General features: G+C 55.8%; 6 protein-coding genes across 6 annotated transcripts; 3 read left to right on the top strand and 3 right to left on the bottom strand.

Moving 5' to 3' along the window:
- Nucleotides 1–1,076: 1,076 nt before the first annotated feature.
- MFIFM68171_08710 (Heterokaryon incompatibility domain-containing protein) lies at nucleotides 1,077–2,786 on the bottom strand (the record flags this gene model as incomplete). Its single annotated transcript, XM_071064130.1, has 1 exon — nucleotides 1,077–2,786. One exon carries the CDS (start codon nucleotides 2,784–2,786, stop codon nucleotides 1,077–1,079), a length of 1,710 nt encoding a protein of 569 aa, XP_070920231.1.
- Nucleotides 2,787–3,149: 363 nt separating this feature from the next.
- On the bottom strand, nucleotides 3,150–3,552 carry MFIFM68171_08711 (ATP phosphoribosyltransferase; the record flags this gene model as incomplete). The annotated part of the gene is made up of 2 exons (XM_071064131.1): nucleotides 3,150–3,204; nucleotides 3,266–3,552. 2 exons carry the CDS (start codon nucleotides 3,550–3,552, stop codon nucleotides 3,150–3,152), a joined length of 342 nt encoding a protein of 113 aa, XP_070920232.1.
- A 473-nt stretch (nucleotides 3,553–4,025) lies between these two features.
- MFIFM68171_08712 (uncharacterized protein) lies at nucleotides 4,026–4,850 on the bottom strand (the record flags this gene model as incomplete). The annotated part of the gene is made up of 2 exons (XM_071064132.1): nucleotides 4,026–4,743; nucleotides 4,810–4,850. The coding sequence occupies 2 exons, from the start codon at nucleotides 4,848–4,850 to the stop codon at nucleotides 4,026–4,028; spliced, it is 759 nt and encodes a 252-aa protein (XP_070920233.1).
- A 2,080-nt stretch (nucleotides 4,851–6,930) lies between these two features.
- Nucleotides 6,931–8,871, top strand: MFIFM68171_08713 (uncharacterized protein; the record flags this gene model as incomplete). Its single annotated transcript, XM_071064133.1, has 2 exons — nucleotides 6,931–7,903; nucleotides 7,985–8,871. The coding sequence occupies 2 exons, from the start codon at nucleotides 6,931–6,933 to the stop codon at nucleotides 8,869–8,871; spliced, it is 1,860 nt and encodes a 619-aa protein (XP_070920234.1).
- A 736-nt stretch (nucleotides 8,872–9,607) lies between these two features.
- MFIFM68171_08714 (Vanillyl-alcohol oxidase) lies at nucleotides 9,608–11,773 on the top strand (the record flags this gene model as incomplete). Its single annotated transcript, XM_071064134.1, has 6 exons — nucleotides 9,608–9,873; nucleotides 9,980–10,152; nucleotides 10,212–10,599; nucleotides 10,660–10,744; nucleotides 10,798–10,836; nucleotides 10,910–11,773. The coding sequence occupies 6 exons, from the start codon at nucleotides 9,608–9,610 to the stop codon at nucleotides 11,771–11,773; spliced, it is 1,815 nt and encodes a 604-aa protein (XP_070920235.1).
- A 251-nt stretch (nucleotides 11,774–12,024) lies between these two features.
- On the top strand, nucleotides 12,025–12,651 carry MFIFM68171_08715 (Phosphohydrolase; the record flags this gene model as incomplete). Its single annotated transcript, XM_071064135.1, has 1 exon — nucleotides 12,025–12,651. One exon carries the CDS (start codon nucleotides 12,025–12,027, stop codon nucleotides 12,649–12,651), a length of 627 nt encoding a protein of 208 aa, XP_070920236.1.
- Nucleotides 12,652–13,043: the final 392 nt, after the last annotated feature.

Raw genomic sequence — 13,043 nt, forward strand, 5'->3', positions numbered from 1 at the left:
GGATCATGGCGGCATGTCTTGTCAAGAGACCCAGAGTCGAGTGCAGCATTGGGGCGCCGATGTCGCCGCGGGTTGGCTGAGTTTTAACCATGGCAAGATGGGGAAAGCTTGAGATGGGGGACCCTTGGGCGAGCAATCGTGGCATCTGCTACGAAGTCCATGTGAACCAGGTTGGCCGTGGGCTAGTTCCCGTTAGCGCGAGACGGACCAGTTCGGTGAACAGCAGACCAATGGACGTTGGACTGCCGCCTCCCGTCTGCCGGCAGTTCGAAATGTTGCGAACAATAAGGGACTGTGCAGGGCGATGTCCGTGGAAGCAACAGGCGCTTAGCGGGGTCTCACCAAGTGGGGTCGAGATGTGTCGAGGCGGGGCAGATGCGTACAGTACAGTTCAGCACCGTGTCTGGTTCCTGAATAATTACACTGAATTCCCTTACTATTTACAAGGACGTCTGGGGAGCAAGGTACGGGAATCTCTTTGACAAACACCTCAGACAGTAGATCCATCGGGCCAGGTATACATGCAGCGCTCCAGACGCCGGAGACTCCCTACCTTGGAGGTGGCGTGTGATGATAATGCAATGGATCCCTTCTCCTGCCGCAGGCCCCACACCGTACGGTGTCTGCCCGACTGCGCTAAGCCCAAGCAAGGTACGGTACAGCACCTGCTAATAGCAACCGCAGCCTGGAGGTGCATTCTGTTCTTTTCATCTCCGACAGCCACTGTCCACAGCATCGCAGTCCTTTCAGCCGCAGGAAGGCCATCTCCCAGTGGCGCAGATTGTGGCCGTTCCATGCCGTCGTAACAAGCTCACACGATCATACCGTACCGAGTGATCGGCGTCGGTCCGTCCCGGATAGGGCTGAACCAGGATCTGGTGGGTCTCGACCAGCCGGTCGCGGGCAGCGGGATTGGGAACACCTCGATTCCCTTACCGCCATTCGCAACTACGACCCAGCGCAGCGTAGTCGGCGCATCAGACCTCGATCTGGGCCTAGTGTCGGCCTTGGTAACCTGCATGAACAATCCTCTGCAACGTATCGTCACGGATTTTGCCAGTCGTTCCCGGGGTCCCTCATTCCAGGTCTTGTTCCTCCATCAACACGTCCACGTCAAAGACGATCTCTACTAGGATTGCCTCTCGGCACGGATCGCCGTTCGCGGTTGGGAACTGTGTGCGAGCCGCAACGAGGGCATCCGCAGTCTGATCATAGTGCGTGTGCGAATTGTAAAGCTCGGCTTGGTCGGCCTTGTCCAGGTGAACCTCTATCTCGCTAAGGTCGATATCTTGTGGTTCTTTCTGAGGCAGGATTGTACAGGTCCAGTTCCCTCCTGGGCGAGCCTCGACGGCGAGATAAATGGCGACGTACTTTGGCGGGTGCACGCTCTCATCCCTAAAGATGATGATGCCCCTGACGACGCTCTCGTCGACTTCCGAGAGGCTGTCCGTTCCTGGGTCGGGTCCCGTCGTTGGAATGAAGAAACTGATATCTCGTCGTAGATCTTCCGGCGGGAAGGCGGCGCAGAGTTGGTAGTTACCCATGCCTCTCGGGAAGGTGAGCAGAAATCCTTGTTCGCGTTGGTCCAACTCGTCCACCTCAAATCCCTTGATGGCCTCGTCCAGCTCGTTCCCGTATATGGGGTAGACGCGAGTGAAGTAAGAAATTAGGTACGAGGATTCCTTCCGGGTGGTCAAGTCCCGTATCTGGTTTGTCATGCCAGGGCCGGAGTCGTCGAGCTTCTTGTTGATCAGCGTAACGGGGGTCCGGCCCCTCATGAACGTGTTATCCTTGCCAAACAAAGGCAAGCATATCTGGGATCGCCTCATGCGGTCTTTGGCATCCACCTCGACGCAATTCAGCGGGGCCAGCACCCAGTAGGGCGAGAGCGTCCGGATGAGCGGCGTCGACATTGAAAGGCCGGCATTGGTCATGGTGAAAGGCGCGCTGAGCTTTCCCGGGAAATTCGCGTGCACCCTGTTCCGCTTCGCAAATGCACTAGGGTGATGAGCAAACAGCGTTGCATCCGACAGTTCAATGTCGAACGCAAAGATGCTGTGGTCATCCGAGACCTTGATGATCTCCTCTTGGAGCCTCCTGAATGCCTTGATGCCTTCGCCGTAGAGGAGGGGCATGTTGATGCCGAAGATGCCGAGCAAGCAGTAGGCAATGTCTTCTTCCCGCGTGGTGACGCGGTTTGCCGCCCATGACATGCGCTGCGCAATGGTATACTCGTCCACCCGTTTCTTCTTCTGAAGACAAAGATCCTCGATACCCGTGACACCAGCGATGAGGACGGCGAGGTAGTTCTTTGTCCCTAAAACACTCCACTCGTTGGTGTAGAAGACGACATTGGCCGGGGCGATAAGTTCCTGCAGCGTCCATCCGCGCGTAAACCACCTGCTCCGTGGGACGAGGTCGAGCTTGTCAATGCCGCCTCTCGGGCGATCCGAAACGTCCTCTAGGTAGACAAAGCAGACGGCAGCCCTCGCGTAGTAGTTGAACATGGAATTGATCGCCTCTGAGAGTTCTGCCGAGCTCGACTTGTCGATGCAGACCGTGTCCACCCAGACGTAGCGCAGGTCATGCCGACGAGCCTGCTTGCATGTCTCGTGCACCTTGGAGAAGCCCGGCCTCCGCATCTTCCGCAGCCTGGTCAACCGCTGGGCCCATTCCCGAAATGAGGCCTCCTCGACGCCCCATGTGTGCGAAAGGATGGCGTACTGGGGGATATTGGATCCATAGAACTCTTCGACTTCGTGACTATCAACGTTGATGAGGCGCATGGCATCTAACCAACCATCCAGGCGGTGGAGGGAGCTGTTTCCGTGATCGCCAGCTCGGGCCGCCAGTGAGGTTGCGCCAAGCAGAGCACTCGAAGCTTACGCTGGCGTGTGGGGCAGGGTATGCCGCTTAATGGCAAGCATCGCCAAATATGCCCTAGAATCGCAGTAAGCAAGCGACTTCCCCCCCGCTTCGGACAAGAGAAGGGGACAAAAAAAGAGGGATTGTCTCGGCCGGCCTCAGCTGGGTATTTAAAGTCATCAATTGATGGTTTGAGCTAGGGTGACTGCTACATCAGGTCCACTTAGGTCTGAGCGGGCCGTGGAGAGTAGATCCAGTAGGTCCAGTTCATGGTGTTGCCGGGGTCAGAAATCCTCCAACTTGTACACTTCATACGAAGGCTCCTCGTACGGATGCGCCCTGATTACCCAGATTAGACGCAACCCTGTTCCAGCGCCGCCAAAAAGCACTCAGTACTCACTTCTTCAACGCAGCAACCGCCTTTCTCGCCACGTCCTCGCCGACACACAACGTCTCAACCCTGGCCTCCTCGACATACTCGAGCGCGCCAACCTTGCCGATGTGCGGGTTCGCCGTATCGCCGGGCCGGAATTGGCCGGTGCCGAGGGTTGTGAAGCAACACTCGGTGTAGTTGCCCGAGCCGGGATAACGGCCAGCTCCGGCTGCGAAGATGGCCGATTTGCAAGCCTCGAGGGCCGCGGGCGGCACGTGAAAAACGAGCTTGTAGCGGGCGAGTGCAGCTGCCATGTTCTCAATGTATTTGACCAACCGACCGAGAGAAATCCGTGTATCAAAACCTTGAGTTAAGGTAACTGGAGAAGAGACGCGCTGAGGGGCTGTTGTTCTGCCAAATGACAGTTGCGGGGCTTTCCAGGTTAGTGAGCCCAACTGCCATCTGGCGTCGCGCAGTTCACCCGCCGCTGTCACCCGCCACCGTCAATCTTTCAATCATAAGCACACCGGACCAGCAGACAACGGTCAATGTGCGATGTGGAGACTCCGTCAATTAATTAACTAGGTACCTTGATCATTAGGGAATACGTAATTCAACCTTACGGCCGGCACCTCCATCATTATCCATCAATATACTGAGATACATCAACACCACCAAAGCCCGCACCCAAAACCCGCAGGGGCTCACCGTTATCGTCCGAACTCATAAGGATTCGCGCCTTCCACAGCTCTCTCACCCGAGATAACTTACCGTCCCAAGAAGCAAACTACCAGAACCGGAACGGCCTCGCCCGCCCCGCGGCACCCGACACGACAATGCTAGAAGTGCTCGCTGGCGGCGCAGTAGGCTGAGATGACGACGGCAGAGTAGAGGAAGTGTTTGGAGGAGGAGGCGGAGGCACCGTCCCCGAAGACGACGAAGTATCTGGCGGCGGCGGAGAAGCTGTGTCGGTCTCGCTCTCGCTCTCGCTGTTGGTATGCGTCACAGTTGAGCTGGGCGGGGGCGGGTTGCCGCTGCTAGTCTTCGTCTTAGTGGCGGTGTCTGTGTCGGGGCACTCGTCATCAGATGACGTTGCGGTCGGCGTCTTGGTCTTGGTCTTGGTCTTCGTCTTGGTGCTGCTGGTACGGGTGGTTCCGGGGATGGTCACCGTGGTGGGAGGGCATTCATCCTCGGATGATGTCGTGGTCGTGGCTGAAGTCTCGCAGTCCGTCGCCGTGACGATGGCCCACGTCGTCTCGCAGCCGATGTTTCGGCACCGCTCCTCACACGGGTGCGAGGTGTACGCTGTGGCCGGAGTGTCGGGGCAGTCGCAGTGCTGGGTTAGGGTGCTGAGGACCAGGCACAGCGGGCGGGGGCAGGTATGGCAGAGGTCGCTTGTCGACGTGATGGTTGGGCAGGCCGTCTCCGACGGGTCTGGCGGCGAGGTTATTACCGAGGTATAATCATGGCGCGGGGCATGCCTTTGAACCGCCACAGAGCCGATTCTATTCGGTAAGTTAGGAGGTCGTTGGGGCAAGAGTCTAGGCTCAGTCCGTGCCTGTTCCACTTACACAACAGCCGCGGCGGCAAGGAAAGATACGAGTGACCGCATCCTGAGTTAATGGTGAAGGACTGGTTCAGCAGACAGTGATGATTCTCTCGAGCAAGATAATGGTCTTGAATCAACTGGCCCGGGGACAACGCAGGACGGCCCACATTGATATAAAGGGTCCCAGCGAAGCACCTGACCCAACGGACCGGGCTTCTCGAACTCATGTTGCTGGCTGCGAGCCAGAAAGTTACGAGCCCGCCCACCAGGAAATCGACAGGCCCAAGGCGGCCAGCCGACAAGGGGTCCCCCAAACGGTGCCATGCATCATGCAGCTATTGCCGGCAGTCACCATCTCGTGGAGTGACACGACGATTCCGGGAGCCGACAACGCGGGGTAGTGACATCAGGAAACCGCCTGACTTCGTACCCGATTTGTGCCTTGCAGCTATTGGCAGGCCAAACCTCGTATTTGGTCGCGCCACCTCTTGGCATTGGCAAACCGACCTCTCAGGAGCATTTCACAACACAGAGTGAGCCACCATTCTGCTGTTTGCTTCCAAGTTCTTGCTTGCCGTGTTGTGTTGTTGGCAAAACTCTACCATCCTCACCGTCACGAGAGCGCACGCTCATTGCGGGGATCTCGACAAGGTAAGGTATGTAGGGTACTTTTACCTGCACGCAGGGACTATCAGACTAATGAAATCAGGGGATTTCAATATCGGCCTCCCAACTGCCCCTACCTCGATTGATTTCCAGGAGGCTCTCCGCTTTGGACACTTACCCTGTTGGTCATGTACATCCTTTCTGTGTCCGCACCTTCAAGATTGCTTGTTTTCGTTTGCGCATTCGCATCCAGCAATGTTACGTTTGGCTACGGCGAGTCTTCAGATACAAAATTCCTAGCTCTCAGTTTTTGAGCACGATGTTTCCTGAGGAGTCGTTGATCGTACGGCGAGAGTCAACAAAAATCCATTTGTATCACCAGTATGCTCTCTCCTACCATATTTTGCATCGATCGCTCTTCGGGAGTTTCGGGAGTGATGTGTGCCCCCACCGTCTTAGTATTCAAGTGCTTTCTCAGGCGACATCCAACATCAAGATGGTCTTAGTTAAAGCTTGGAGTTGTGGCTCGAGACGCCGCTCCAAACCACGACAAGACCATTGTGTGATGTCCAGAGTAGAGTGCGCCCCTTATGTAAGCCCACATTCCAATGCCCTGCACCGTGTCTCCTCCAGTTGCATTCCAACATTCCAACCCCCCGGCCAGGTCACCCACCGTCACCAGGGAACACTTTTAGGCTTGACTAAGAGCTATGCTTTCTATATCCCCTGCAGTCATGATGGAAAATCTGGAATGATTGATCTTTGCTCAGATTCATAGTATGCCAAACAAACTTTAAGGAACATCGGAATGTCGAAGAAAGGCAACCCCTGAAGCTCACAGGGCCTTATATCTGGACATTCCCAACCCCATATTGTCCCTTTGGACACTAAACAACATCTCTTTCAGGATATATACCTTCAGTTCTATTGGCCGCATCTTGAACTATTGATCTTCACTTTCAAGCTCCTTCCTCGCTGGCAAGCGGCTCCGCTTATAAGACCCGCTTAGATGATTCCACCAGTTTCCGCCGCTGCCCACTAGCACCAAATAATAGAACAATCACAAGAAGGACGAGAAGGTACTCAATAGGGTTTCCGAATATCTCGAAACAGATCTTACTTCATCTCTGAATCTCTGGAGGAGCCGCAGTCGGGGAATCCTAATAGCCCTGGTCCCTCCCCAGCCTTTCTTAACTCCTGCGTACTTATTCGACTCTTCTTCAACCCTCCACAACCAAGTTTGGCATAAACAGTTGTCATTATTTGCCGCCGGTGGCCTTGCTGCGGGCTATCTACTGCCTGGCTGGCGCTCTCCCACTTACTCGCAGAAGCTTTCTCCGCTTTGAGACGGTCATTTCTTCCAGAGTATTTTCTTTTCCCACAAAACTCTTGCCACCCACCTCACCTCATCTCACAATTTTCAAGTTCCTTTTCCTCAAGTACCTGCTGGCCGAAGAGCAGCTATTCCCTACATTCGACACAGCCAATCTTTCTCATCCTTTTGGTATCACATACAGCAGCAGCGTCAACCGGAATCATGGATTGCTTTCCGAATGAGATCCGGTTGATGATCCTCAGGGAGATCCCTGATGAGCGAGACAGAGAGTCTCTGGCCGTTGTCTTCCCGACGTGGAAGGACATGGTCGCCTACGATCAGTACCTGAGGAGCATCACGATTGACTTCTCGAGAGATGGCGATCGCGACCTGGAGAAGCTTGCAGGCCTCTTCCAGGGCCCGAACGCCCGACGGACCCAGAGCCTCGAAGAAATCAAAGTCAAGTTCTCGTTTGGCGCGGAAAACGAGGAGGAATCCTGCCGTGCTCGGGGCCGCCGGGGCCGCGCCAAGAAGAACCGGAACAGGCTCTGCGACCAGATCACAAAGCTGTTCAAGGCCATCTCCGACATCGAGGGGCGCGCGGGCGGTGCGCGCCCCATGCCGATAAGGCTTGTCTTTTTGACCGCGGTCGATCGCGACAAGGAGAACGGTGGGCCTCGCTGGGAAGAGGAGGAGCCCCTCGTGACGCGGGTGCGGAAGTGGGGCAGATTTCCAGCTGGTTTGGAAGACGATGACGAGGAGGAAGACGAAAACGAAGACGGAGACGAAGACGGAGACGAAGACGGAGACGGAGGTGGAGGCGGAGACAATAATGGATACGGATACGGATACGGTGGTGAAGACGAAGACAACCAAGACAACGATGAAGACAACAATGAAGATGATGGCGAAAACGGGGATGGAGACGAGGACGGGGAGGTAGATGAAGACGGCGACGGAGATGAAGGCGGAGACGAAGGCGACGGCGACGGCGGAGACCAAGACAAGATGACGGAGTGCCCTAAGCCCCAGATGGTGGAAGAGTTCGTCTTCAACAATGGCGGCGTACTGAACTGCCTCGAACCACAGATCTTGAAGGACCTCGTGGAACATCTTCCACAAATCCGAAGGCTGCGGCTAGATTTCGAGGAACCTCCGGCGCGGAGCGGGAGACCGAAGGATAACTGGAGGAGAGGTATGTGTTGCTGTTCACGTGTTGTCTAGCGCTTTGATTATGGGAGGGTGTGAGAGCTAATTAAATCCCACTTCGCCCCAGGTATCTACAGCGCCATCTCCTCCATGTTCAATACCATCCAGAACCAAACGCCATTGGCCGTAGATGAGCTTCACCTGCGGGTCTCCCGGCCGTCGCCGCCTGTCGAACTGATTGCAGCCAGTGTATGGAACTCGGGGGCAATAGGTGCCATGGTTTGTGATCTTTCGGCATCGGATTGCCTCACAGTCCTCTACCTATCGGGCCAAAATCCCATCAGACCCGATTTTTTTGCGGTGAGCAGAGACGACCTGGTCCACCAACGTCAGGAACACTGGTTTCCGGCCCTTACAACGTTTTACCTGGGTATGTCGCCGGACACGGGAAACGGCGAGTGGTTTTTCATCAAGAACGAGACGAGAGATGCTCAGGAAGAAGCGTCCGAAGGCTTGCAGTCGTCAGTCTGTGCGACGGAGACGGATGAAGCCGAATTCCCGGACGACATGTATATCTCAGATGACGACAACGTGTTGGGAGCCTGTGAAATGAGCAACGTGGAAGACGCCCTGGATGGAGCACTGGGTCTGCCGTTGGGTTGCATGCAATGGCGCGACAGGACGTTGCCCCTCGACGAAAACATGGAGCCGTTGCTGTGTGGCGCGGCACAGGCTGCGTCAGATATGCGGAGCATCCGGACCTTCTCTATTTGCCTGGAGGACAACTTCACCAAGGACAAGTGCGGACATACTTTCACATCACCGTCTCTCAGCCGCAAGTTCGAGCTCCATTTCGTCAAGCCTCCGGTCTCGAAGGCCGGCACGGGCACAACCCGGCCGACCCTCACGTGGAAGCTGGGCCACATGGACTGGCGGCCATCGGAAAAGGTACTGGAAGAATGGAGGACCGCAGTTGGTTCAGACAACAACCTGGAAGTCATCTTTTCCGAATAAGAGGGAGAGACTTTGGCTTTTAGCACTGTGCCAGGACATGGATGCAGAGGCGGAAGGCGCCTGGAGATTTAGGTTTTCAAGGTTGAGCTCATGACGGCGGAAAGGGATTTCGAGGATGAACCCCGGCGGGCACAAGATATTTCCTTCACAAATGGCTCTCATGGATGGGAAAGACGAAATGGACTGGGTGGAGTTAGCTCGACGGATGATGTAGTTTTGTATTTTAGGTGCAGGCACATCCCGGATCACACACGAAGTGATTCGCAGGTGGTGAGACCTTGCTACGTTCGACGAAAACAACTCAAACACATTGAACCAGATCCGGTTCACTGTGCAGAGGTGCGAAAGAATGCAATATGCCATTACGATATATCCACTGCGGTGACCGGACTTTGTGTCCCCAGGAAAGAGGTTGATACCTATTTTGTCGTTGTTTTTTTTTTTTTTTTTTTTGGTTCTATTTTATCCCCCGAGTAGTCTAATAGCTCGCTTACCACAGGCTTCGGCCACTATGTTGTCTTCCCACCATACTAGAATGAATTGTAGCATCTGCCGGCAAATGCGGAGAAGGGTCCGTTGTGCTCAGTCGTCCGCGGGGTAAACGGCGGCTCACTGTTTCCGCCTTCGTGCTACTAGGCGAGTACTTAGTACTGTCGACTCCACATGGGAACGATGCATATGGCCCCATAACCTCATTCTGTAGCTATTACTTGGTCCAACCCTCCCAGCAAACAACATGTCATTCGCTGCCGAAGCCAGCTCGGACGTGCCAACCCTTCCAGGCACTCATTCAGGGATTCCCGGTTACCTGCTCGAAAAGGCGCGCAAGGCAAAGGAGGGAGTCTTCGAGACACGGACAAAGCCGCAAAATGAACGGCAAAGACTTCCAGTGGTGCCTCAGGGCATTGAGAGGGACGAATTTCTGAAGGCGCTCGCCGAGCTGAAGGAGCAACTCGGCCAAGAACACATCGAGATAAACGACAAGCCTTTGGTGGATGGCTGGTGAGCGATTCCTCATCCTCACTCATGCAAGATATTGCGCTGACGAATCCCGGCAGGTACATGGAACGTCAGTAATCCGCCCTCCTTAGACAGAAGTTCAGAATAGGAGACTTAACCGGACAGATCCGAACACCCATGATATGATGACCATTCTTGACGAAGAAGAACTCGTTGCCTCAGCCGTTGTCTACCCCGGAAGCACCGAGGAAGTGCAGGAGATTGTCCGCTGGGCAAACAAGTACCGGATCCCCATTTTTCCGATATCTATGGGACGGAACTGTACGATCCCGTTTGAGTGTTCCTATGCCCAAAACAACCGGTGCTGACACCGGACACAGTGGGCTACGGTGGCGCTGCCCCTCGCGTTCGCGGTTCCGTGACCGTCGACCTCGGAAAGCGCATGAAGAAGATTCTCAACATTAACGTGGAGGATTACACCTGCCTGGTCGAGCCTGGCGTGTCATTCTACGCTCTCTACGAGGCCTTGAAAGAAAGAGGTCTCGAAGACCACATGTGGATCGACACTCCCGACTTGGGCGGAGGGTCGGTCATCGGCAACACGGTCGATCGGGGTGTCGGCTACACGCCGTACGGCGATCACTGGGCCTGCCACTCGGGCCTCGAGGTCGTCCTGCCAACGGGGGAGGTCATCAGGACGGGCATGGGCGCATTGCCGGGGAATAACACGTGGCAGGCGTTCCCGTACGGATTCGGGCCGTATTCAGAGTGAGTTGATGCCGGACAATGGCGCAGTGTTCTCCGATGTGGGTGCTGACATTTGCCTAGTGGCATCTTTTCGCAGTCCAACTATGGCATCGTGACTAAGATGGGCATGACGCTGATGCCGAACCCGGGCGGATACGAGTCTTTTGTGAGTTGACCGTAATTCTGTGGATTGATTATCCCGTTTAATCGCTAGTCTAGATGTACACCTTCCCAAACGAAGAGGACCTCGCACTGCTGGTAAGCGGCCACTCTTTTCCTCCACAAACAATCCCACCCCCCTCCCTTCTGAATCAACTAACTCCACCAACAGATCGACATCATCCGTCCGCTCCGCATCTCCAACATCCTCGAGAACGTCGCCCAGCTCCGGCACGTCACGCAGACCATCGCGGCTCGCGGCCGGCCGCGCACGGAGTACTACTCTGGCCCCGGCACGGTCCCGGCCGAGGTGATCCACGCGGCGGCGGCGCGGACGCCGGTGGGGGACCACACGTGGGCGTACTACGGGATGGCGTACGGGCCGGCGCACATACGGGCGCACAAGCTGGCGCTGGTGGACTCGGAGTTCCGGCGGATCCCCGGGGCGCGGCGCGTCGACGCGGCGGCGCTGCCGGCCGACGAGTACTTTTGGTCGCGCGACCGCGTGGCCCGCGGCGTGCCCGACATCCACGAGCTGCGCTGGGTCAACTGGGCCCCCAACGGCGCGCACATCGCCTTCAGCCCCGTCAGCCCCATCCGCGGCGCCGACGCCACCCGCCTGTTCGCCCTCGGCAAGCGGCTCCACGAGGCCTACGGCCTCGACTTCTTCCCGGCGTTTTGCGTCGGCCTGAGGGAGATGCATCTGATTGTCGAGATTGTGTTTGATCGGGCCGATGCGGAGCAACGCCGCGCGGCGCTGGCGTGCTTGCGCGACTTGGTGGACGAGGCCGCCCAGGAGGGCTACGGCGAGTACAGGACGCATTTGGTGCTGATGGATCAGGTGGCCGGGACGTACAAGTGGAATGACGGGGCGTTGATGAAGTTTAATGAGAGGTTGAAGGATGCATTGGATCCGCAGGGGATTCTGGCGCCCGGGAGGTGTGGGATCTGGCCGAAGCGGTATAGGGGCCGCGGGTGGGAGATGACGAGGGAGACCGGTGACCGGTCGGAGGGGAATGGTGTTGACCCATCATGAACAGAGGGCTGTATACGTTGTGAATCAGCATCTGGTATCTAACTGTCCGGCTTTAGTTAGACGACCAGCGGGAAAGCTATAAACTCTTGGGTTGTTCGGAGTCTGGACACGCGCTTGGTAAGCGCTGCACGTGACAAATGCCACCATTGCCTTGCCTGCTAAATGCCAAATTGGAGCTGAGCACTTAACTCATCTTACACTGGAACGAGGGATTGTCTGCTTACTAGCGTGATTGCTAGCGAAGGGGAATCATGACGCTTATCACGCCGGCCCTCACGAAGGAACTCACCCTCCTCTATTCTGAACCTGCCCGACACTACCACTCCATCAAACATGTAAACGCCCTCCTCGACCTTCTCGCAACATATCGCAGGCATTTCACCGACCCTGATGCAGTCGAAGCCGCCATTTGGTTCCATGATGCTGTCTATGATCCACGTGCTCAGGGTCACGCCAACGAACTCGAGAGCGCAAAACTGGCCGTCGATCGTCTGAGCGGGTCGGATGGGCTTTCTGTTGATGCGGAACGGCTGATGCGGATTCGGAAAATGATCGAGGCCACCGCCACGCATACCGTTCCGGCATCGCTCAATGAGGCCGAAGCTGCAGACGCGGCTATGTTTCTGGATATGGACCTGAGCATACTCGGGGCCGATGAGACCACTTTTGACGAGTACGAGGCTGCTGTAAGGAAGGAGTACGACTTTGTTGCGGAGGATGCGTGGCGGGCGGGACGGATGGCGGTGCTGAAGCGGTTCGGTGAGCGAGAGCGGATCTACCATTCCGAGCTGTTTAGGGGATTGTTTGAGGATGCTGCTCGGAGGAACCTGAAGCGCTCCATTGAGAGGCTTGATACACGGCCCGGAGATGTTCATTAGTCAGATCTAATCAGCGCAATGAGAACGGCTACGTCGTCCGATTCTCGCAAAAGGCGGGAAATCTGCGAATTTCTGTCGCTTTGCTGGCTATCGAAGTTGGACGACGACTTATCTACTCGCGGCGTCATTTATCAGGTTGTTGACATGGAATCAACTGGCTTGATGTGTTGTTTGGATACCGAGCCTCAAGTCCGCAGGTCGCATTCACCTGGACGATGCGCCGCGAAAACACGAGTGTATAAATATGCGCGGTAGTCATATTGGATACAAAAAAAAAAAAAAAAAATGAGATAAGAAAAGAAGGAGATAGAGAGAGAGTTTATTTTCAATGCAATCCCACCCTAAACGCGTGGATATCGCGTTTCCTAAAGGTAATCAATTATCACATCTCC

The sequence above is a fragment of the Madurella fahalii genome (genome assembly GCF_045866475.1).
Source record: "Madurella fahalii IFM 68171 DNA, scaffold_5, whole genome shotgun sequence".
In the NCBI taxonomy this organism is placed as follows: Eukaryota; Fungi; Ascomycota; class Sordariomycetes; order Sordariales; genus Madurella; species Madurella fahalii.